The sequence below is a fragment of the Caloenas nicobarica genome, chromosome Z (genome assembly GCF_036013445.1).
Source record: "Caloenas nicobarica isolate bCalNic1 chromosome Z, bCalNic1.hap1, whole genome shotgun sequence".
In the NCBI taxonomy this organism is placed as follows: domain Eukaryota; kingdom Metazoa; phylum Chordata; class Aves; order Columbiformes; family Columbidae; genus Caloenas; species Caloenas nicobarica.
The window spans coordinates 531,032-553,919 of NC_088284.1; the positions used below are offsets into that span (position 1 = coordinate 531,032).

General features: G+C 42.6%; 1 protein-coding gene across 9 annotated transcripts in view; it reads right to left on the reverse strand.

Moving 5' to 3' along the window:
* Nucleotides 1–22,888, reverse strand: part of NEDD4L (NEDD4 like E3 ubiquitin protein ligase) — a 152,263-nt gene that overhangs the window by 8,062 nt on the left and 121,313 nt on the right. For 7 of the 9 annotated variants that reach the window (XM_065657442.1, XM_065657441.1, XM_065657436.1 and 4 more), the window contains 12 exons: nucleotides 21,821–21,895; nucleotides 16,880–17,011; nucleotides 16,288–16,407; nucleotides 15,126–15,323; nucleotides 13,695–13,772; nucleotides 11,906–11,960; nucleotides 11,760–11,816; nucleotides 6,906–6,964; nucleotides 4,024–4,089; nucleotides 2,494–2,723; nucleotides 1,116–1,237; nucleotides 302–372 (listed from right to left, as the gene is read on the reverse strand). In XM_065657442.1, coding sequence (XP_065513514.1) covers nucleotides 302–372; nucleotides 1,116–1,237; nucleotides 2,494–2,723; nucleotides 4,024–4,089; nucleotides 6,906–6,964; nucleotides 11,760–11,816; nucleotides 11,906–11,960; nucleotides 13,695–13,772; nucleotides 15,126–15,323; nucleotides 16,288–16,407; nucleotides 16,880–17,011; nucleotides 21,821–21,895 — 1,263 coding nt within the window. The remainder of the gene's footprint in view (nucleotides 1–301; nucleotides 373–1,115; nucleotides 1,238–2,493; nucleotides 2,724–4,023; nucleotides 4,090–6,905; nucleotides 6,965–11,759; nucleotides 11,817–11,905; nucleotides 11,961–13,694; nucleotides 13,773–15,125; nucleotides 15,324–16,287; nucleotides 16,408–16,879; nucleotides 17,012–21,820; nucleotides 21,896–22,888) is intronic. The other 2 variants (XM_065657443.1, XM_065657438.1) reach the window with 1 other exon arrangement.

Here is a 22,888-nt window from a genome sequence, read left to right on the forward strand (position 1 = left end):
AAAGCCTTGAAGTTTGCTGAATAAAAGACCCCTCTAATTTCTTAGAAGGGGTGTATCTTCATGTATTAGGTTCATAATTTAAAATTGACCCAAGGGAAAAAGAAGGAAAGGAAAAATAAAATGTTACTATCACTAAATATTTCCAAGCAAGAGAGCCAAAAAAAAAAAAATTTCCAAACAGAGTGAAACCATTATTTCCTGAGGTGTGCTTCAAGAACGACCTGCCAAAGCGTGATGGGGGAGCTGGAGGAGAGAGGAGAAAGCCCTGGCGGCGGAGCGGCCGGGGTCGGCGTGTCCTTACCACGGACTCCATGTCCTTCAGCGTGATGGGCTTCCCCAGCATCATCTTGTAGAAGGGCCTGATGAAGAAGCCTGGAAGAGAGCGCAGAGCAGCGCCTCGCACACCGTGTGCCAGCGGGGACGAAACTGCCCCGAGTCCCAGCGCCGCCACTGCTCAACACAGCGGGATCGTGTTTCTTTAGGCACAGAAAGTCCCATCTTTCAATTAGAAGAATTATGCCATTAATTATCGTGTGCCATTAAACACTAACGTTGATGGCGGAGGGACACAAGAGCCAGGGAACTGAGCTCAAGGTACTCTAATCCATCTAAAATTGCCATTCTTCTCTCAAAGGAGATGCTAGAAAAATGGTTTCTGATGTTCGCTTGCTTGTTTATTGTGGGATTTCAAAGTCTGGCAGAAGCAATGTTTTCTCATCCAATCATTCAGTAATAATTTTACAGATAAGGATATGCTGCAGTTGACACCCACGCAAGCGCCTTGGCTGCAGATTTGCATGGAAATGGCTGATATAAATTTAGTGATTTTCCTTCAAGGATAGTGATCATTTAGCAATGCTGATTCTGTAGTTTTAACATGAGTGGAGAAAGGAGCAAAACTTTATATGAAATGTATTTGTTGAGTAAGACACTATAATTTTTGAATCCCCACTCACATCAGGAATGCAATTTCCAGGAGTTCCAGTTTCATTACTTTCTCTCAGACTTTCTCCCCAGAAATGCTACACTCTAAAGCAAAAGAACTATTGAAGTGATTTATTTCATTTAATAAAAATCCGGTGACAGTAGCATCGCCACACAGTGCAATTACTCACCATCCAGTAGCTTCCCGTGATACACGGCCAGCCCAGCAACTCGACCAATAAACGTGAAATACGACAGATGATCTTCATTACAAAGGCCTGAATTAGGATTAATCTGGAGAGTATAGTTGTCCCTTGTTGGGGAAAGGGAAAAAAAAATCCAAGTAACCATGTCTTTAAATAACCAGATATTCAGATTACGTTAATAAACAATTGGAGCTTAGGGCCATTTTGTGTTCTTTTTGCAAGACTGTAATAATGTAATTTCCTCATCTGGAGATACTGGAGAGGAATTAAGTGTAGGCCCATGGTCCGACTGTCCCGGGACAAAGAACGTTTTCTTACCAGCATCTTAAACTGCACTTACTAGAGAACATCTCTGAAATAAGCTTAACCTCCAGGACACTGGAAAAAGCCATTAAAGGACTAAGATATTTTAACAAATCATCAAGGCTCCTGTGAAAGCATGTGTCTCAACAAGACATCAGTGGAAAAGCAGTATTTGTAATTTGTAGTATGTCCTTACATCTCTGAAGAAAGATACCAGGTTTTAAAGCTTTTTGTTGTCATTGTTGTTCCGCCCCCACCCTGGGGTTTCTGAACCTAAAATGAAATAACTTTAAAAATATTTACAGTGACCTATATCCCGTAAGTTTAAATATTTCAAAACAAGTGTGTATGCAGCGCACTCCATTAATGCCCAGGCATTCTGAGCTAGTCAACGTTGTTTAGTTTGTGTTCCCCTTCCACAGCAGAACGTCTTTTCTGAGACACAAATGTGAGAAAGCTCTCATTATGCAGCCTTTGTTCATCTACTTCATCAACACTTATTAGAGAAAGGAGTGAGCTCGATGCTGACATAAAAACATCAAAACTACTGCCTGCAATTAAGAAATCCATCCTCACCGTAGCTGAGTACACAGTGTGGAATTACTCCAGCACAGTAAAACAAATGCACTGGAAGCAAGAGACTTGCTCTCATTTATACTCAGGATTACTCAGAGATTTTTAAATTGGACAAAACCAAATTTAAACTTAGGTAAGGCCACTGCTGTGTAACTACTAAAGCGTGAACGAGAAGCTGTTTGATGACCCAGTTATAAATCAGCACTGTAATTCTGGATGGCCGGTGATTTACGGTGTAACGGGAGGGCATAAAGAGTCTTCTGCCTGCCCGCGCCTTTCACTGGCCTCAAAACCCGCAGCTCTGCTGCAAGGCAACACTGAACATCGTCTGACTAACCAAAATATTGTGTGAGACTTCAGTGACAATGTGAAAGGTTCTCGGAAAAGCACACACTGATCTAACTACTTGCTGGTGTAACTTTGCCTCTTATGCAAAATCTAATGCATACCCCTTTGGAACAGAAATATTTTAATGGACACTTACGTTGCTGAATATTCAAAGAGACCATAATAGGGGTTAAACATCTCCTTGGACAAGAGGAAAAACCATTCTCTGGCCACACCTCCGTAGTCAAGTCCTTTTTCTGACTCAAACTCAATCCAGAGCCTGGCTTTTAGTACGTCAGGCCTCTTCACAGACATGATTCTTCTGTAGGACTCCTCAAAAATATTATTTCTGTGTAGCTTCATCTCAAATCTGTTTGGTATATCAGCCTATGTGAAAGGAGATTATATTAAACTTGTTAGTTTCAATAAATAAGTCTTCAAGCAAATTACTGACCAGTGGTAACAGATGATGACAGATTATGCATCTGATATATAAAGTTTCCCCATATTTTTGTTTTCCAGCTCTTTAAGTCTACAGGTTGATAGCTAACTAGCTAAGTTCCAGTGTAGTGGTTCAGAGATTTCTATGATATTTGACAAAGCAATGAAAACAACAAGAAAAGTAACAAACAAACCAGAAGAAAATTATTACTACGCTCTATTTTAAGGGCATCTTTGCTTAAAATGGTAACAAACGCACAAGGTTTCTGCAACTGTTTTACACGTATCTGTAAAGGCCAGACCGGTTTCACAAGTTTCACAACCTACCGTACCACACACGCGTCAGAACTGAACTGCAGAGCTGCACTCGAAAGAGAACCGGGCGCCGGTTCTGTCTGAGCAGGAGGCGCTGAGCCCAGGGAGCCCAGCTCAGGAAACACAGAACCGAGGGAAGAATTTGTAGAGAGAAGGCTGGATGAACAGATAAACGTGACCGTGCTTTTCCTGATAAAACTGACTTCAAACAACTGTTTCCGAAGGTTGGTTTTCCGACAATGAAGCGTTCATTGTGTGCACCCACTGCTCAGACACAAGGAGACGCTTGGAGGAGCTGTCAGTAAACGGGTAACGACATTGGCAAGTCCTGCTCCAGATTAGAGTTGGTGTTGCCAAGGCTGTTGACTGTTAATTATGAGCCAATATCACATGCGAGCTAATGCCGAGTGCTCGTTTACATTACAGATGTTCCTGAAAACACTTTTTTCCCCAGAACAAGAACACTAGAAGCACGTGCAGATCCCGCACAAGTGTGGGTGCTGCTCTGCCGAGGTGTTCCAGCTCTGCTCTCCACTGTCTGCTTTTGAACATGAAGGACAAATATCGATCCTCAAGCCTATTTTCAACCTAAAGGCTTGTAAACTACTGTAACGATTGATCTCAGCTGCAATGGGAAACAGGGAATCATTGTTATTTCCTTGCTGCCTCATCACTTTGATTTTGCATTCATACAGAAAAATGGGAGTCTTCAAAGATTTGTAAATGTTTTTGTTAATAAATCAGTCAAACTCAAACTCTTGTTCATTTTTTTGGTTCCTACTTAACCCCTTCAGGAGCAGCACAATCAAGGAAAACTGGCAAGTGTGTTACCGCAAGATACACCACTCCATGGCTACGCTTGAGATAGTCTGTTGTTTCTCCCAGACACAGCGTAACTGATTCCAGCACAAAGCTGCACGTTTCTACTCACTGGTTTCTTTAATTTCTTCCGGAAATAGTCATATTTCTGTTTGAACTCCCTGGAATACGGAACTGCCTATTAGAGAGAGAATCATAAATACAGATTATTCCAGCTATTGAGCAGTTTGATATTCCACCATTATTTAAACAGAAAATCAATTTAAAGGCATGCTATCCACCTACGCATGCCACAAGTCATCTGATAAAAACCCACCATGCGTGAAGTACGGCAGCAAAAATTTTCCCACTTCTCAGTGTGTATTTTGGGTTAAAAGGTGTGAAAACTTTCAACCCAGTTCTTCTGGTTATCAACTGCTCATCCTCATTTTTTTTCTTCTTTTAGGAATAGAAAAGATCAAATCAAATTTTTAAAACGCACACACACACACACATTTGGAATGTTCTGGTGCCATCCATGTGTCTCATTAAGAAATAATGAGCATGCCATATAATACCAAATTTTAAAAATGATTAGTATTAGCACAGAACATGGATTTGCACAGCTCAAAGTGCTAAGCATGGTTAATTGCTACTCGAAAGACAGAAAATTCAAAAAATTTTGAAAATAAACCTAAGACCAAGTTAAGAGGCTCCATCGAAGCCACGACATTAGCAACAAACGCTGTTTGACCCCAGAGAGCGCAGGACACTGCGCACGCTGCACTGCAGAGCCGGCACGCGGGGGAATGTCCCTGGCCGGGAATTCTCCAGCTTCTCCCAGGCTCTGTCACTCAGAGTCCTGCAGACATCTCCACTGGAACGGGTGCTGTCCCGCTGCGCCAGGACGTGGCCACGGCCCGTGTCAGCCCAGGCTGCTTGCTGGCCAGCGAGGGCACGGCTTTGCCCCGCTGCTGCGCTCCCTGCTCCAGCCAGCAAGGGCACGGCTTTGCCCCGCTGCTGCGCTCCCGGCCCCGGCCAGCAAGGGCACGGCTTTGCCCCGCTGCTGCGCTCCCTGCTCCTGCGCTCCCTGCCCCGGCCAGCAAGGGCACGGCTTTGCCCCGCTGCTGCGCTCCCTGCTGCTGCGCTCCCTGCTCCAGCCAGCAAGGGCACGGCTTTGCCCCGCTGCTGCGCTCCCTGCTGCTGCGCTCCCTGCTCCAGCCAGCAAGGGCACGGCTTTGCCCCGCTGCTGCGCTCCCTGCTGCTGCGCTCCCTGCCCCGGCCAGCAAGGGCACGGCTTTGCCCCGCTGCTGCGCTCCCGGCCCCGGCCAGCAAGGGCACGGCTCTGCCCCGCTGCTGCGCTCCCTGCTGCTGCGCTCCCTGCTCCTGCGCTCCCTGCTCCAGCCAGCAAGGGCACGGCTTTGCCCCGCTGCTGCGCTCCCGGCCCCGGCCAGCAAGGGCACGGCTTTGCCCCGCTGCTGCGCTCCCTGCTCCGGCCAGCAAGGGCACGGCTTTGCCCCGCTGCTGCGCTCCCTGCTGCTGCGCTCCCTGCTCCTGCGCTCCCTGCTCCAGCCAGCAAGGGCACGGCTTTGCCCCGCTGCTGCGCTCCCGGCCCCGGCAGACTCTGCCGCTGCACCTCCGCGGGATCGCGCAGAAACGCACGAAGGACCGAGGCTGCTCGGGCACCGAGGAGCGGCAGCCGCTGCCAGGACGGCCTGCAGATCCAAGCGCCACAAACACAGCTGGCCATTAAACTAATGCAGAGGAGCAGGCTGGAAAAGCAACGTCATGTTATGATGGGTACAGGTCTGGCTCTAACAAGTAACTGCTATGTATTTAAGTAAGATTCCTTAATTCTTTGTCCTTTTTTTGAAATTTTTTTGAGAATTAAGAAACCTTAATTCTCTATTTTTTGACACCATACACAACATGAATTCAATCAGGGTTTGGAAAGAGCCTTGAAAAAGAGGAGAGAAAAAAAAACCAAAACGGCTTCCTGGCCTTGATCATAATATTTTCCAACTACATCCTTCCTTTCCCTGGCACTAGTGTTCCTTCAAGACAGAAGAGCCAGTAAACCAGCCAGCTAAACAATGAAGTGTGATTTCCTGGGAGCACAAGAAGGATTCTGAACGGCACAGGAGTGCAGAGGTTCCAGGTGTGCACAGTCAGCGCCCGGGGGGGAAGGGGAGCGCTGCTCCTGCAGCGGTGAGGGTGGGAGCTAGAAATATTTCTACACCACTTTTCTCTTGTGGATGATGGGATGTTATATATTTTTTGTTTTTTTTAATACTAAATCATATTAGTCTGATGATAATATGATTTTACTACAGCCATTAAATAATCTTTCAACATGTCCATTGTTTAAATGCAATGCAAAATGCAATTTAAGTAGTTGTTATTGCCACGGCACCCAAAATACTATTAAAAGCATTAAGATGAATCTTTAATGCTTTTGTGGCTGTAAAATGGATTTGATCCAAATAACTGTTATTTACTTAATGGAATCATGATTGACCCTTATTATCTTGAAATAAAATTTCCCAGATAGTCTCTCTGATTTACGCTTAACATTTCTGGGAAAATAAACATTAAGAATTTGGACAGCATACTGTGTATTAGTATCTCGGGCATTAAGTACACGATAAATGGGTAAATCACTCCAAAAGCAGTTATGTTCAAAGATGTGATTATTATTAATCTTATTAATTAACAAGAAAAACTGGAATTACACCACGTGGTAGTTAATCTGCTGCATCCTGAGACGCTTAAAAATCCTGAGGATTTACCCCAAATAAAAAGGTATTCTTGGCACCTGGAAACCTCTCAGGGTTGGAAGTCTAATCACTCAGCGTACCATAAAACGGCATTAAAAGGTTTAAATCTCTTTTGGTGTTTTGACAGTTTGATATTAAAGTAAAAGCTGAGGTCCTGAGGACAGAACGACCAGGGCTGGATGGAGCCTCCTGCCCACAGCAAACAGCGAGTCACGGCAAAACCCACCGCGCTACTTACTGGGCCAGTGATTGCCGGGTTCTGCAGTCTGGGGTCTTCCCACTGGGTAATTTTATTATCTGTAAGTAACAAAAGAAATTACATCATTACTTCTCTGTTACCACACTATGAATCTGTGTTGTTTTCTTCTCCCTACAACTGTTTTCCCTACCATGTCCGCAACTTGGCATTTCAGGGCTGGAAAAGGCTGCACTCACCCATCTACATGCGAACCCCACCACGCTGCTTGGTTGAAAACACGCAAAGATGCAAAACTAGAACAGAATGCAATGTATTTACACTGCTTCCATTTCCACGTCTGTAGGAGCAAACATGTTCTATTTGAACATGGTCTTGGACTCAACTCATATTAGAAATACACAGACTTCATGCCTGAGAGGTAAAGGAACCCAAAAACTTTGTCAAATGACAGACTAAGTTTATTTTTTTAAATTTTTTACATAAAGATAGCCAAAACGTAATACTTTTGAAAGACAGTCTGTATTTAAATTTGGAGGGAATAACATCTCTTAAAAAGAAGTCCTAGACACTGATTTAATGAAAAGGTTATAGGACCATTAAGGGAGGTGAAATTATACAGTCACAGTAAAGAGATCATTCAGTTTTGACCCAAGACGGTTTTGGGAGTAATGTGACAGAATCCCGTTCTTTTCTTCTCTAGTTTTTAAGAGCAGCAGGAGGGTGATGTGTGGTTATACAGGAGCACGGTGACACTCTCCCTGCCTCCAGACAACTGCTCTTCGCGAGATCCTCAACACAACAGAATCACAACAAAACGATGACGTTGCAACAATGAGACAATGCTCCAAAAACCAAACTAGGTGCCACCTGCGATGGCAGGTTTAAGTCATCCATTTCCTGCACTGAACGTGTAGTAATAACACAGCTGTTGGTTACATGCACCGCTTGGATTTATGAACCGTCTATTAAGATAGCAGTCCAGGTTTTAAGTGTTGTAATTGCTAGGTTTGGGAATAAACACACTAAGTTTCAATAAAATGGTTTTTTATAGCTACTACGGGTAAAAAAGAAAAAAAGAACCAAACCCACTTATATTAAACCACTGGTATTTTCCATGTTTCTACGGTTGGAAAAGACCTTACATTTTGAGCACCCCAAGTTAGTTTTCAAATGGACTGGGATTTGAAAGGTGACATTCATTAAATGTTGACTGAAGAAAATCCAAAAGGATCACAAGCACATTTCAAGAAATTGGATCTATCGGTTAATTTAATATTACAATACTATTTTAAGCCTATTTAGTGGTTACTGACATTATGGAGGAAGGTTATTAGACTGACAGCTCCAGAAACCACGAGACCCACAGACCGGAGCCTGCCACAAAAGCTTAATGCCTAATTTGGCCCTTTTCATCTCACTTCGACCTGTTTAGTAAAATTTATTTCTACCAAGTTTACTGCTTTTAAACCGACTCATTTTTTATATCTACTTGAAAATGACAGCCACAAACCATGGTGCTATTTTTCTATGAAATCAGAGACAACAGAACTGGAAATGACTGCAAGCTTCTCAATTCTTTCTTACTGCACTGCATACTTAAGAGTGCAGGATGTTGCTGACACATCTTCTGTTCAGAGTACCGCAGACTTCATCGCGTCAACGCTATTCCAGGGCTGAAATGCCCCCACAATGAGAAGGGTCTAACCTGAACCACCCTACCTGGAACTGCAGCTCAAGATTCTCTGTCTTATCCAAAGTGGATGTGGATGACAAAGACATTCTTTTTGCACCACATTTTTGAAAATCTGCCTTCCCACAAACACCACTCTGCCTCTCCTCACCAACGGGCGCCAGGTCCTCTGAGGATTCCCTGCCCTCTCGTCTGCTCTGGTCCAAGTGCTCCGGTACTGTCCTGAAGTTCAGAACCCCACGCCAGATCCAGTATTATCACAGCTGACGACATCAGAGAGATTATTTCAGCTCTTATTTAAAATGACACTCCTCTTGATACATCACAGGATGAGTTCACTCGTGTTCAGCTGACGACATCTTTCATGCCCTTTTCAACAAAAAATTGTGCTAACTATTCCCACCCTGTGTAATACTTTGCGATTCTTACTGAACAGCATCTGACTTCCCACTACAGCAGCGAGTTGCCAGACTCGTTCTGATTTCTAATCCTGCTCCAGTGAGCACCACTGGCCTCTCCCACACTGCTGTTTCCTGCCGAACTAACGAGGACGTTCCCCCTAATTCATTAGTCAAATCATTAATGAATACATGGAAAAATGGCAGATTCAAGACAGACTTTGAGGGGAATCCATTTAATATGTCCATCCCTCTGTCTGAACCACTGAGAACTGCTCTCGATATGGCTGGAAAACCTTTGTGTTTCCCATCATGATACCTTCCAACAGCTAGAGCATATTTTCCCAGAAGGTTCCTGGAAGCGTAGAAGTACATGCATGCTCCAATGAAGAGAAAATACTATTTTATTCATGAATGGGAAATAATGCTGACTTAGCTAGCTAAGGACCAACCATGGAGAGCTAGAGACTTTTTTTGTTAAGGGTTGACTGCTGAAGAAATCCAAGCTGTTTACAGTTAAAATCTAAAAAATGCTGTATTTCAGGCTCTAATGTTACAAGTAACATGTGAATTATTTGGAGAGTACTTTGCTTTACTAGTTTATGTGGCATACTTAATAGCAGTTTGTGTTGCTCCACAAGAGGAGGTTTCTGTGTTGGTTGCATTTTCTCAGGGATGAGAAAAGCCCTTCAAAAACAGGACAACGGTATTGGGTAACGATGCGGAATCACAAAACATATCCGGGGAAGCAGCACATTAACAGCAGCTGGATCTGTCAACACTTGCAACGTTTATGTTGCATTCTAGCAATGAGACAGACTACATTTGTTGCATGTCACCTAATCGCTTAGCGGAGTATGACTGAGACGACGGCCAGTTTATCAGGGCAGCGAGACCGAGACCTGCACGTCCAGGCTGAGCACAGCTCATCGCACCACGGCTGATCCAGAGGCAGCAGCTCTGCCGCAGACCCAGCACCATGGCCAAACGCCATCGCGCCTCCTCCTCGCCGCCAGCACACAGGCTGAAACGCCATCGCACCCCCTCCTCGCCGCCAGCAAACAGGCTGAAATGCCATCGCGCCTCCTCCTCGCCGCCAGAAAACAGGCTGAAATGCCATCGCGCCTCCTCCTCGCCGCCAGCACACAGGCTGAAACGCCATCGCGCCTCCTCCTCGCCGCCAGCACACAGGCTGCTCCCGAGAGTGCTCAAGGCAAACGGCCAAGCTGCGGTGCCGTCTGCAGAGCACACGGTGTCACCGGAGCTGCACCGGCACCGCCGGCACAGCACTGGCACAGCACCGGCACCGCCGGCACAGCACTGGCACAGCACCGGCACCGCCGGCACAGCACTGGCACAGCACCGGCACCGCCGGCACAGCACTGGCACAGCACCGGCACCGCCGGCACAGCACTGGCACAGCACCGGCACCGCCGGCACAGCACTGGCACAGCACCGGCACCGCCGGCACAGCACTGGCACAGCACCGGCTCCGCCGCCGCTCCCGCAGGCCTCCCACAACCCTGGTGCTCTGGCACCAGGAGGGACCAAAGGGGGATTTGCTGGAAACAAGCCTCAATTTACAAAACCCCTCAAAACTGTGTAGAAACTATCTAAAAAGCTAAAAAACCTGGGATCAAAAGAGGAACTAGAGAGAAATTTCAGATACAGATAAGTTTAGTTTTATAACAATTATAAATTATTTTGGGAATTCTAATTAATGCACAACTTTAACAGTCCATTGGCTTTTAGAGACTAACGCATGCTTAAGTAGATGTAGAGGACTAAAATATTAGAACTTTTTAAAGGAGGTTGGCAGGCTCGACAATTATACAGATATTTAAAATAAGACAGTTTTATTCTGTGACTCTTCGGTGGCAGCAGTTCATAATAACTTGCCAGATTTAAGTTTCCAGATATCTGTTGCAAAAAACAATTACAGAAGGTGTAAAGACTAATTCTGTACTGATGTTTGAAAGAGGTTAATCTTATGCTTGACGACATTATTATTTCCAATTTTTTTCAAAACTATTTATGCAATTTAAAAATCCGTATTACTTTAGAGACAGTCTTTTAATGATTTAGTAGTATCATATATACAACTACGGATAAGTGCAGAAGTCAGTGTTACTGATACTGAAGGAAAAACATAGTACTGTCAAATAGCTTAAGATTTTAATTCTCTAAGTTTTGTGTAGCACAGGTACCCTCTTCTAATGGTTTTGTGAGTTATCTGTTTCTGTGAAGATTGTGCCATCAGTAGAAATATCTCATTATAAAGTCCAGCTGAAGTCTTTAAAAAAATAAAAAAAGAAAGAACAGTTTTCTGGGCTGCTTTATTTTCAAACAACAACAAAAACTCACACAGTAGTTCTGGGATACTGTAATAAGACAAGTCTACAATGAAACATCACTTACACTAGAACTCCACTAACAGAACTCAATCATAGGAACGGGCTGGGTGCAGTTTAACATGCTGTAATAGGAAATAAGATCAGAATCAGCACTGCCACAAGACCTTCTGAAAGGAGAGGAAAGAATACTCATCAGGGCTCATTTCTCCACTGCCTCCATGTGGAGTTGTGGCTATAGGATCTTTTCTCATCTTATTTTCTATTCCTAGTGTACATTTTAATTTATTAAGTGTGAATAAGCCATGGGATCATCAACAACAGCAACAACGAATCCAAAATATCAACAAGAACAAAGGAAACCACAAAGAAGAAATGTTAATGCTTCACAAGTCAGAGAGGGACAAAGCTTGATGAGCCAATTAAAAGCAAGCTTTCGGTGAATATACAGTACCGTATGAGGGCACTAAGTCTCTGGTATCAATGTCTCCACATATCAACACCTGGCTTCCTAAATGAAGAGTAAAATTATAAAGCTTTCACTTCAATATTTATTACCTCCCTTTGTCTATTTGCTGTAGTACCTGGGTGCTTACTTACTATGGTCTATATAAAATGTTCTTCCATCCAAATGTATTCTTTCCTCCCAACCAGGCTGGAATTGGGAAATAAAAAAAAACAGAGAGAGAAAATAAGTGAAATACTACCACTCTCACACAGCTTGGAGCAATACATTATCCACACTTAACTTAAACTGTCTGATAAATTATTTTGAGTAGAAAACACAAAACGAGCACAGACGCATTACGTCAAGGACAAAAATCTAGCAAGATTCAAAGAACTGGCTGTTTATACAGGCAACTGTATCCAATACAGTACATCTTTTTTAAAGCTTGGAAGTGGGAACTTCTTGCATCGGGGTTTATACCCATTTCCTACTACGAGGAAAGCATCACAAAGAACAGACTGTCCATCATTGATTAGGTTTGAGATTTTCTGCTTCTACTTCTGAAACACATGCAGGTTATTTAGTGTAAATATATAAGCCAGGATCCCATTATGGTGGGACAAGAATGTCTAACCTAGTCCTCAATTCTCCCCTTTTTATCCATTCCCCTTTCTCATCGTCCAAATGATTATAGAATAGAAAGGAGAATAAATGTCACGCTGTTATTATACGCAACGCTGTCCAGTCTAGCAACATGTCCTTGAAGATTAATGCATGCTCGATGTGTCTGAAAAATTGCAAAAGAACAGCTACTTCCCCAGTTGTTTTCTTAAAGACAAATTGCATTACTGCTGTGTTGTAACCAGGAAATGCATAATAATAAATACATTCAACTCGCATAGTTTTTGATCTAATCGGTGGTTCAAGACACTGGGCCTGACAAATGGCCTAGCTTGATTTGAATACAAGGCAAATCTTTTTGCTAATCATGACAAGGGCAGTGAGATTTTAGGATGACCACAGAGGTTATCACCCCTCACCAGGGGCAGCACTTGCCACCACTCTTGGTCTGCTGGTACAGTGGTTCATCTAAGTCAACTGTAACCCCGCTCAATTAAAACAAGTCGGATTAAAGACTTGTTATTCTAACCGTTTAAAACTAAAATAATGTAATCTGCCGTGTCCTGGCGGGCAGGACAGCAGCCTCTTCTGCTGGCAGACAGGCTGGCTGGAACACGCTGAGCACTGAGGGTGCTGGCGACAATTAGTGGCACATTGTCACTAAGGTTTCCAGAGTTGCAAGTACAATTTCAATGGCAATTTCTCAAAAGTATGCTTAGTGTATATGAAGCAATGAGCTGAATTAACACCACAGTGTAAAAATCAGTTTAGAAAAAGCATTAGCATTCACTGACTACTCTCTGCCACTGAGGATACAGTTGTTTAAAATCAAAGCAAAGCTCTGTATTTGACGTGGCTGTAAATCAATATTATACTTCGGTTACAAGTGTGACAAAACTTGTGACATTAAAACGATAACTTTCTCTGTAGAATATGGAAGCTTCATCGAAAATCAGAATTTATTTAGATTTCTGAATGCCAATATATGCTGGCACATTAATAGAGCTCTGCTCCAGCAACAGGCAATTATCTAAAAGCACATAGAGATAAAAACAAAGTAAGTTTCTTCAAAGCTCGAAGCTTCAGATAAGCCAAGAAAATGCAGTCATTTCAGAAATACTAGGGGCTGGTTTCAAAGAGCCCGACTGATTCACAAATCACAATAAAGCTTTTTGGTGCTACATATAAACACGGCTTTAGTATCTTCAGAAAACTGACGACACCAATGTACGTGTCCACATACAATAGACGGCTGCAACAATAGATCAGATCACATAAGATAGCAGGTATATATTAAAATACATACACATTACCACTTACAGGAAGAGGGCCTAAATCATTAGGGTTCAAAGATGCTTTTGTTCTCAAATGCACTGGAAATTTCAGTCGTGGATCCTCCTGTAACAGAAATATGTAACTGTAAATCCAACAGATCGAGTTAGATTTACATACTAAGTCAAACACAGAATTATCTAGAAAAGAAATCTTGCTACATTACAGTTACTCTTTTATTCCTTTTTCCTTTTTTTGAGAATAAAGCATATAAAACGAAAACCATAAAAGTGATAGAACATTTAGTATTTGGATGTCTCACATATTTTATTAGGATTCATACACTGAAACGATTTTTTAAATGTTAAGAGTTAATGAGGCTGATGTAAGACTTTGACTCCATTAAGTGTGCTCTATTCAGAGACACTCTTCAAAAACACAGCCCAGTTCTTACAAATGCACGCACTCCCATAAGTGGCATTTTGATACATATGCACACTTTTGACTCTTAAAACATAAAAGAAAGAAGGTATCCTATCACAAAAAGGCCTCAAAAGGATAAAAATGAGCTTCTTACATTTTTCTTAATGCACAGGTATTATTACACCAATGCCCAAATGAGGCAAAAGGGGGCAAGTAAAACTGGTCTCGGAAGACAAACCTAGAGATTTGCACACATATAAGTTACCCACGTGCACCTGGAATACCATTAAGAACCACCATTAAAAAATCTGTCATGTTAACAGTGGTCACTGGGAATCTGAACAATGCCTAACAAATGAAAGGGCAACTCGTATTTCAATGGCGATGTGAAATGTTGGGTTGTCTTTGACATTTTTTCCTAGTGTAATTTTATTTCTTCAACTTGGTGACCAGAGTTGCAGAATTATTGAAAAAGGGATCCTCATGACATAAAACAAATAATGAAATGCATCCTGTTAACTGAAGAAGATGAACACACATTACACTAATAAAAAGGCAGTGCCAATCACAAGTGAAAATACAACACAATTATGGACAGTCTCAAACTAAACAACAATCTAAATCTCCACTGCACTCTACGCCTCTAAACTCCAAAATTTGGGGAGTTTAAAGGACAATGCTTGTATGCAATGATGTGTCACGTATAAAAAGGGTCAAATACAAAATGCAAACCACTATTGCATGGTATATGATGTACAAACACACCAAAACCTAAGAGGATGGTAACAAGTAAGTTCTCTTTCTCCGAGCAGCAAAGGCAGCACTGGAGTAATTTCCTAGAATTAGCTACTTGAGTCTTTTGCTGCTGTACGTGACCGCACAGATGATTCGGTGAGATTCCTACAGCAGCTTTATGAAAAGCTGGGCTGACAAATCCCCCTTGAAGACAAGACAGATGGCACCATAAAAGGGGAGGCATATAGGCAGGAAAGCCAAGACAGAAACCTTTAAAAGATGGCAACTGATTTAAAATTCATCCTCTAGAATGTCTCTTACCCACGTAGTGGTTTTCGTGTTGTGGTCGATGAAGAAGGGCCGGCCGTTGGGGGCGATTCGCATCTCCCAGCCCGGGGGCAGGAAGCTCTGCGCAACCTTGTGCTGCGGTTTCGGGGAGTTGTAGGGCGAGGGCTGTGGGGACTGGGGGTTGGAAAGGGTGTCCTTCACCGTCCTGCGTGCCGGGGAGTCCTTCATACCCTGAGCACAACCAGACATTCACCTTGGCAAATGGCACTCAACAGTGTCCAAACTTGGTATCACGGCAAAACACATTTTCATTCCAGATGTAGCTAATACTAGAATTAAGTGCTGGGATGGATTTCCTGGACCTTACTTAGCTAAAGTCTGCTCCTTGTAGCATGCTGGGCTTTTTGCTGTGAAGGACACAGTGTTTTATCACTTCCCTCTGCAATAATAATGTCCACGGTATTTACACTTGATCACATGTTTTACTGCAGCTGCCCTGTACAGGTCAATATTTCAGTTTATGAAGGAAAAAATAAAAGCATTACTTTGTGCTTCACAGTGCATTATAACTCACTTTACAACAAAAGAGTATCCTAAATGTGAGGTAGTGTTACCCACTTTTCAATGCATTTCTCAGCAATAACTTCAGACAAAAAAGTTAAATACGAACTTAAAACAAGCTCCTCAAATAAACAGAGGTTTGCAATCACAGATCTTGGACTTTTTTTTTTTTTTAATAAACAATCACAGCCACAAAACTGCTTCACTGATCAATGCCTTTTGGTTAAAAATGGAAGTTACGTGATTTTTTTTTTAAATTTCACTGGGAAACTGAAAGTTTAGATGCCTAAACAACTTTAAAAATTTGATGCTTCAGCCTAACAAAATATCTCCCATTTCATGCACTCTCAGCACTTGAAGGAGTCACAACATCTGTTTCAAACATGCACACAGGTTACATTTTAGCTGATCCAAGCAAATAATCACATATGAAATACTTCATTCAATGGCCATAAAAGTTAAGTAATAGTATTGTACAATGTAAAGATCCAGATGGAAAACTGCTACAGAAGACAGCAATATACTGGGGCAAAATTGATGACAGGGAAACATGGCTATGTGGCATAACTAAAAAGGCAATGAAAAGTTCCCAGGACAACGAAGACTGAGCAGCGAGCCCCAAGGGACGTCTCACCTCCAGCGGAGCAGACAGCGTCACTGTGGGGGAGCTGAGGCTCCGAGGCCGTCGGATCTGGGGTTCACTCAAATGGTTGCTGCTGTTGGCTGCTGACCCAACCATGCCGTCCTCTGCAAGCTGTTTCACAGGCAGAACCGAGTGAGCGAGCGGGTTGTCAGAGGCACAGTTCATCCGGGGTTAGGACACGTCAAAAAACAAAGGAATTATTTATTGTTGTTATGAAATATTAAATATACTTTCTTAAAGATATTTATTGTCATTCCATTGGAAGGGCAAGTAATGTATAGTACTATTAACAGATCAGCACGACTTTCAAATTCAATCCTAAGAAAGTGTTTGCCTCTTTCTATTAGTTCACATGTACCTCTTTGTAAATCCCTTCCATTGTAGCAATCAACTTAATACAGCTAAAAGAAGTAACAAAAGAATCCAAATCATTGCAGCTTTTTACCATCATCCTGAGTTGTCATGACAATGCTTAGGATTTTTTTTTTCATTTCAGAGTTCTGAGGAGCAGCTTCAACTGAAATTATACTCAATACGCACTAAGCGTTTGCTATTCAAATTAAGCACTTTAACAGCTTCATACCTGCATAATGGGCCGCGTCCACGTTGTGGTGCGATTGTTATGATTGACATAATAAGTCCGGCCCTTTGCGTCCTTCCTCTCCTCCCAGCCTGAAGGTAAGCCTGGTGTAGTATGGACATAGGCCACTGAAGGCTGTTCAACCAAGAAATCACTGTATCGTTATTTTATAAAAGCTAACAAATACTTCATCATTCTTTTGTTTAAAAAAAGAAATTGTTAACTTACAACATTCTTAAACACAACAAGCATACAGAAGAATATGGTTTCTGATTTCGTTTGACATAAGCTCTTCTTCATGTACCTCTGAGTCAGTTTTTTCTCAGAATAGATCTTTTGATTCACTTCTGCACAGATTCAGGTATCTTGTTCAGAAAACAACTAAGCTCGTGTGCCCTCAAACTTTTAAATTTGCGGATCACACACAATGACACGAAGGAACTTTGTGCTTTAATGATTTCTCCTTAAAAAGGTGGATGTTTTTTCCTTTGATTAGTATGGATAAGAACTGAAGTAACTATGCAGTCGAGTCAAGATCTCTCAAGTTCTGTTCTTTCCTCTACCACAGGGTGTCTTGAATCAGTTGCAATGAACTAAAGTTTAATCATTTTGTTAGTCACAAATGTTGCATTCAAGGCTAGGTGTCCTGAAGACACAAGATACGTCCCAAATTGGAGCCCCAGCTTGAGTAGGAATTTTTTTTTTTTCTAAAAGTTCCACAAGAAAGACATTGCTCTATCAAAAATATATGGATAACATTAAGGTTGCCAAAGGCACTAATTATCATTAAACAAGTTACGCCACTATTCGACCCAATAACTATGTCATTGTGCGCTGCTGACGTTGTCTCGTGTGCTTCCAAGAGGAAGATACTCAGCGCTTAAACCAACTGGATGTTTTTTTGAGGGACATACAGAGGAAACAAAAACATGCATTGCAGCACAAACGGCGAAGCTATTTGAAGAAAAATAGCCTAGAGAGAATTTTTATCGCTGACTCTGTCTGCATCTGAATATATGTTTTAGAAAGGGGGATGCCCAGGGAGTGACAGTTTTTAGACCATACACTCTACATAAATCCTTACTAAGCTCAGTCACTTTCTAGCTTGGGACCCCTGTTCTCTGAAGCCAACACTTGCTCGAATAACGGATTAAGAACAGGTAACCTAGCTGGCAGCGAATCAAACAAGAAAATCACAATATGAACGAAGGACAGGCATTTTTCTCAAGTAATTGATGTAAATACAAAGAGCTAGAGAGATACAGGAATTTCTGTCATTCACAGCAGACAGATGCAAACTGCTGAACTCTGCAGCACAGTGTTTTTGCTCTCTAATGAAGCCCATGTATTAATACTTGTATCAAAGTCTTGGCACATGCAAGGTGCTTTTCAGTATCTATGTCTAGATATTTGGTTCGATGCATTGAAATATACATTGATTCCTTACCAGGAGACTATAATGCTAGAGATTGTCTCTCTCTTTCAAAATACCTGCCTTGATAGCAGAAGGATGATGAAAACTAAACATGTTCATCACAGGACAGAGTAAAAACCAGTGCTTGAACTGCACCGCCTTACCAATTAGTGCAGTTCTTTAGCTCACCAGCAACATTAATTCCTTTAGGAACAGGCAGCTTCCTAGCGCTAAGAGGACGAACCCAACCGCCTCCAGCTAGCATCTGCTTTTCTCAGGGCTCCCCTGAACGGCTGGAGCAATGTGTGTGGCATCGTTCCTACGGACGTAAACCGCAACTCTACTGCTCCTTAGAGAACTTTGGTCAAGAAAGGCAACGAGAAAAGACACTGAATGGGTCAGAAAGTTGACATACTACAATAGGAAACAGAGACCAGAGGAAAACAGATGAGGAATCAAGGTAATACCACCGAAACAAAGTATGAGACTGATTCTTTTCTAAATAGCCGTGTACTGGAAAGACTGTGATTTCTCCAGTGGCTGAGGTCGCAGAGCTGGCAGGCAACAGGGACACTGCCTTTCCAAGAGCGGCCTGATGGTTTCCAAACCCTTCACCAGGGGACAATAAGGCCGCAGTAAGTGGTCCGAAAACATCTGATATATCACCGTACCTCCACAGTTCTCAAATGAGATCAACTCTAAGAAATAAAACTAACTAGCCTAATGGAGAGCAAGAGAAGACAGATACAAGCTAAAAACACAGCTACCTGTATACTAATTTGATGTCTCTAATCCCTGATTCTTTCAATATCGGTTTTTAAAGAATTAGGTATTTCCTTAGCGCATAGCTTTATTAAAACCCAGGGGCACATCCACATCATTAAAGCATGCTAGTATTTCAGTGAAATTGAAGTTTGAGAAATTTTGCGAAAATCTGAAACAACAACAAAATATAACTATTGATTCAACGGCTGTATTTCATTTGACACACTGCTGCTTTGCGAAAAAAGTTCCTTATCGTACACCTCCTCCCACATTTCATTCCGAGATAGTGCTTGATAAAGAGCATTATTACCGTTGGTTCCTCACCACCTGTGACAGTTGAAGAACGAGCTCTCCTAGATGGACCACTCTGCTGTTAAATGATAATTAATGATACAGATAAGTATATTTAGTGACGAAGGTCACAGATTACTCTCAGATCTTTAGGAGTAAGGAATCATACTCAAATTTATTAAAAGAGAGTGATTAGATGGAAATAATGTTTAAGATAATAGCAAAGAAACTGAGTCATCAATCACTGATAACCAAGACAGAATCTCACATAAAAACCACCATGGGAATTAATTTCAAGAGTTCTTGTATCCACTGAACATTTGTTCTAAATGTAACGTGATCTTTTCTTTTTCTTCCCCTAAAGACATTTTGCATGTTTTACCCATAAGCATGGTATTTAAACCCACAATGGATACTTTCTGGTCATCAATGAGTGCACTGAAAGCCAGATGAAAAAGAAGAAAATGACCCTGTGAACTTTCAGTAACGATTAATACAGTCACGAACAGCAGTGTATTTAGTTGCTACAAGAGAAATTATCATTAGCTCAGTAAGGATTAAATACGGTTAAGATCAGGAACGACCTTGGTTTAGAGCAATGCTTTCAATTCTGCTGCTTTGACCACCTGCTAATGAAACGGGTGTTTACCACAATAAAGTGGAAGACATGTCACCAATCCCAATCTGCCCACACCAGTTACAGAAACTTGGACTCCTGAAGTGCTAAGAGCCCCAGACTCCAAGTGCTGTCAAACAGTGCAGCAGAGCAGCGCTGGAGCAAACTGCGTGTCCAGCAGAGAGGAGAGCTGAGCTGTGACCGCACGGGCTGCCTGGCACACAGGGCAGAGCCCGACGTGCTGCAGGAGCAGCTCTTTGAGCAGCCAGCGTGTCCAGCAGAGAGGAGAGCTGAGCTGTGACTGCGCTGGCTGCTCAGTGCACAGGGCAGAGCCCGACGTGCTGCAGGAGCAGCTCTTTGAGCAGCCAGCGTGTCCGGCAGAGAGGAGAGCTGAGCTGTGACTGCGCTGGCTGCCTGGCACACAGGGCAGAGCCGGACGTGCTGCAGGAGCAGCTCAGAGAGGAGAGCTGAGCTGTGACTGCACTGGCTGCCTGGCACACAGGGCAGAGCCCGACGTGCTGCAGGAGCAGCTCTTTGAGCAGCCAGCATGTCCCGCAGAGAGGAGAGCTGAGCTGTGACTGCGCTGGCTGCTCAGTGCACAGGGCAGAGCCCGACGTGCTGCAGGAGCAGCTCTTTGAGCAGCCAGCATGTCCCGCAGAGAGGAGAGCTGAGCTGTGACTGTGCTGGCTGCTCAGTGCACAGGGCAGAGCCCGACGTGCTGCAGGAGCAGCTCTTTGAGCGGCAGCTCGAATGGGCATCTGTGAGCAGCAAATGTACAAACACCAAACAACTTCTAGAACAGGTGAAAAAATTAAAGAGAAAACCACTATGGTTATCATAAGTGTCTGCCCAATAGCAACAGAAAGAACAAGCAAAGGAGGGACATTGGCTTTAAAAACAAACTTGTTGATATACTCTATTTACTCAATATTTCCATTAAAAAGATACACAAAATTGCTATATGTAGATTCATATGTAATATATTTCTAATGAAAAATTGGAAAAAAAATCCTGGAAGAAAACTATAATTTAAAAAAATATTAAATTGTTTTGACAATCTGAACAGTTTTATTCAAATGCATATCTTGCACAATCGTACTTTAAGTACTCTCTCTACAGCCTACCACCTTTGCAATCCTCATACTTGGGTTGTAGGACAAAATACGTAGAACTTTCTATCAATTCGATCAAAGGTGTGCATAGTTATGATTTGAACGACAATATGTTTTTAATATTTAAAATATTTAGTAAATATTTTAAAAGTACCTTTGTATCTTTTCCCATTTGAAGAAGCTACTCAAATAAAACTGCAGAAGCTGCTGCTTACCTAAAATACTCAGATTAAAAAACTACAACAGCTGCAGTTCTGTTCTATTGTATGAGGACTACGACAAAAAGGCTCCTTTCAACTGCAACTAGGTAGAAACATCAATCCGTTTTCATGTTGTACAGATTTATATATTCCAAGTAAAATCAATTTACGGGACACAAAAAGTCCTGTGGCCACTACAGTTCCAAGTACCGATGGTGCTACTGCCCTCTGCCATCCCAGCTGAAAAAGCCCCTTGGAAGGTTTTGTCTCTCCACTGACTATATATCTAAAGTCTAGTAAATTAAATTTCTGTGTTAGATTACTAAAGCTAGCGCGACCATGCTCTCGGTCTCACAAAGTTTTTCAGTCTCATGAAGGTCCTCATTTTAGTTGCTGAGCATGATGGTATTAGCTGGGTATCCATTACTATTTGGGATGGTCACCTGCCCACACTGATCTATATCTGACTAGAACTGACCCAAGAAGAGGGATCGTTCAGAATCAGAGAAGGTTCAAACAAAAAGAAACAATTTAGCTTTGGCTTACCAAGGATAATTGAGACTGTTCAGCAACTGTGTCTGTTACACTGCAAGATCTTAATCTTGAAGAAGGATCTCTTTGCTGGGAAAAAACAATAAAGAAAAAGAAGTCTTTAAGTTGAGGTGTCTTAAAACACGGGGCTTTATTCAGCAATTTTACCTACGTGCTGGATCAGACCAAGGAGCCCCCCCAGAGCCCAGAGCTTGGGCAGCAGAGTTCAGAAACGGGAGCTGACTGACACACGTGCTGGAGCTCTATGCTGAGCACTATGCACCGAGCACCATGTGCTGAGCACTATGCACCGAGCACCAAGCGCTGAGCACTATGCACCGAGCACCAAGCGCTGAGCACCATGCACCGAGCACCATGAGCTGAGCACCATGCGCTGAGCACCATGAGCTGAGCACCACACGCTGAGCACTATGCACCGAGCACCATGAGCTGAGCACTATGCACTGAGCACCACGCGCCGAGCGCTGCTGGCCCAGTGGTCTCTGCACACACCTGGGTGCTGCAGCGAGGCAACCCAGGGTAACGTCACTGCAAGTACCAGGAAGAAGCAGCTGGTGACGTTACTCAGCATAAAAGCATTTAAAATCTGTTAGTGTGTGTTATAATTTCTTGCTTTGCAAGTGTGGTCTGATTATAATTTGTATTATACTGATAAGAAAGATGTTATCACTTCATGGCTCATAAAAGAGCTAGCTTGTATAGGAATATAATTATTGAATTATTAATTAACTTTGCAGCTATATAGTTTATTATTGTTAATGTAAAAAATAGTAGGCCCTGATCTTGCCACCAAAACTATTTGATTAACCTCCTGCCCTCCAAGTAAAGGCCTACTGAAATGTGCAATTATCTACAAAAGCACAAGTGACTCTTTATGCAGATGGTTGGCCATTGGTGATATAATTTGCTAATTAACCTCTAGATAACATTCAAACCAGTATAAGACGCCTGCTGCATAGGCTCTTTGTGAATAACTTGCACCTAATCAAGATTTAATCAGAACAAGAGTAAATATGATTTGTTATCTCTTGAATTGCAAAGGTACATTGATGGCATATACTA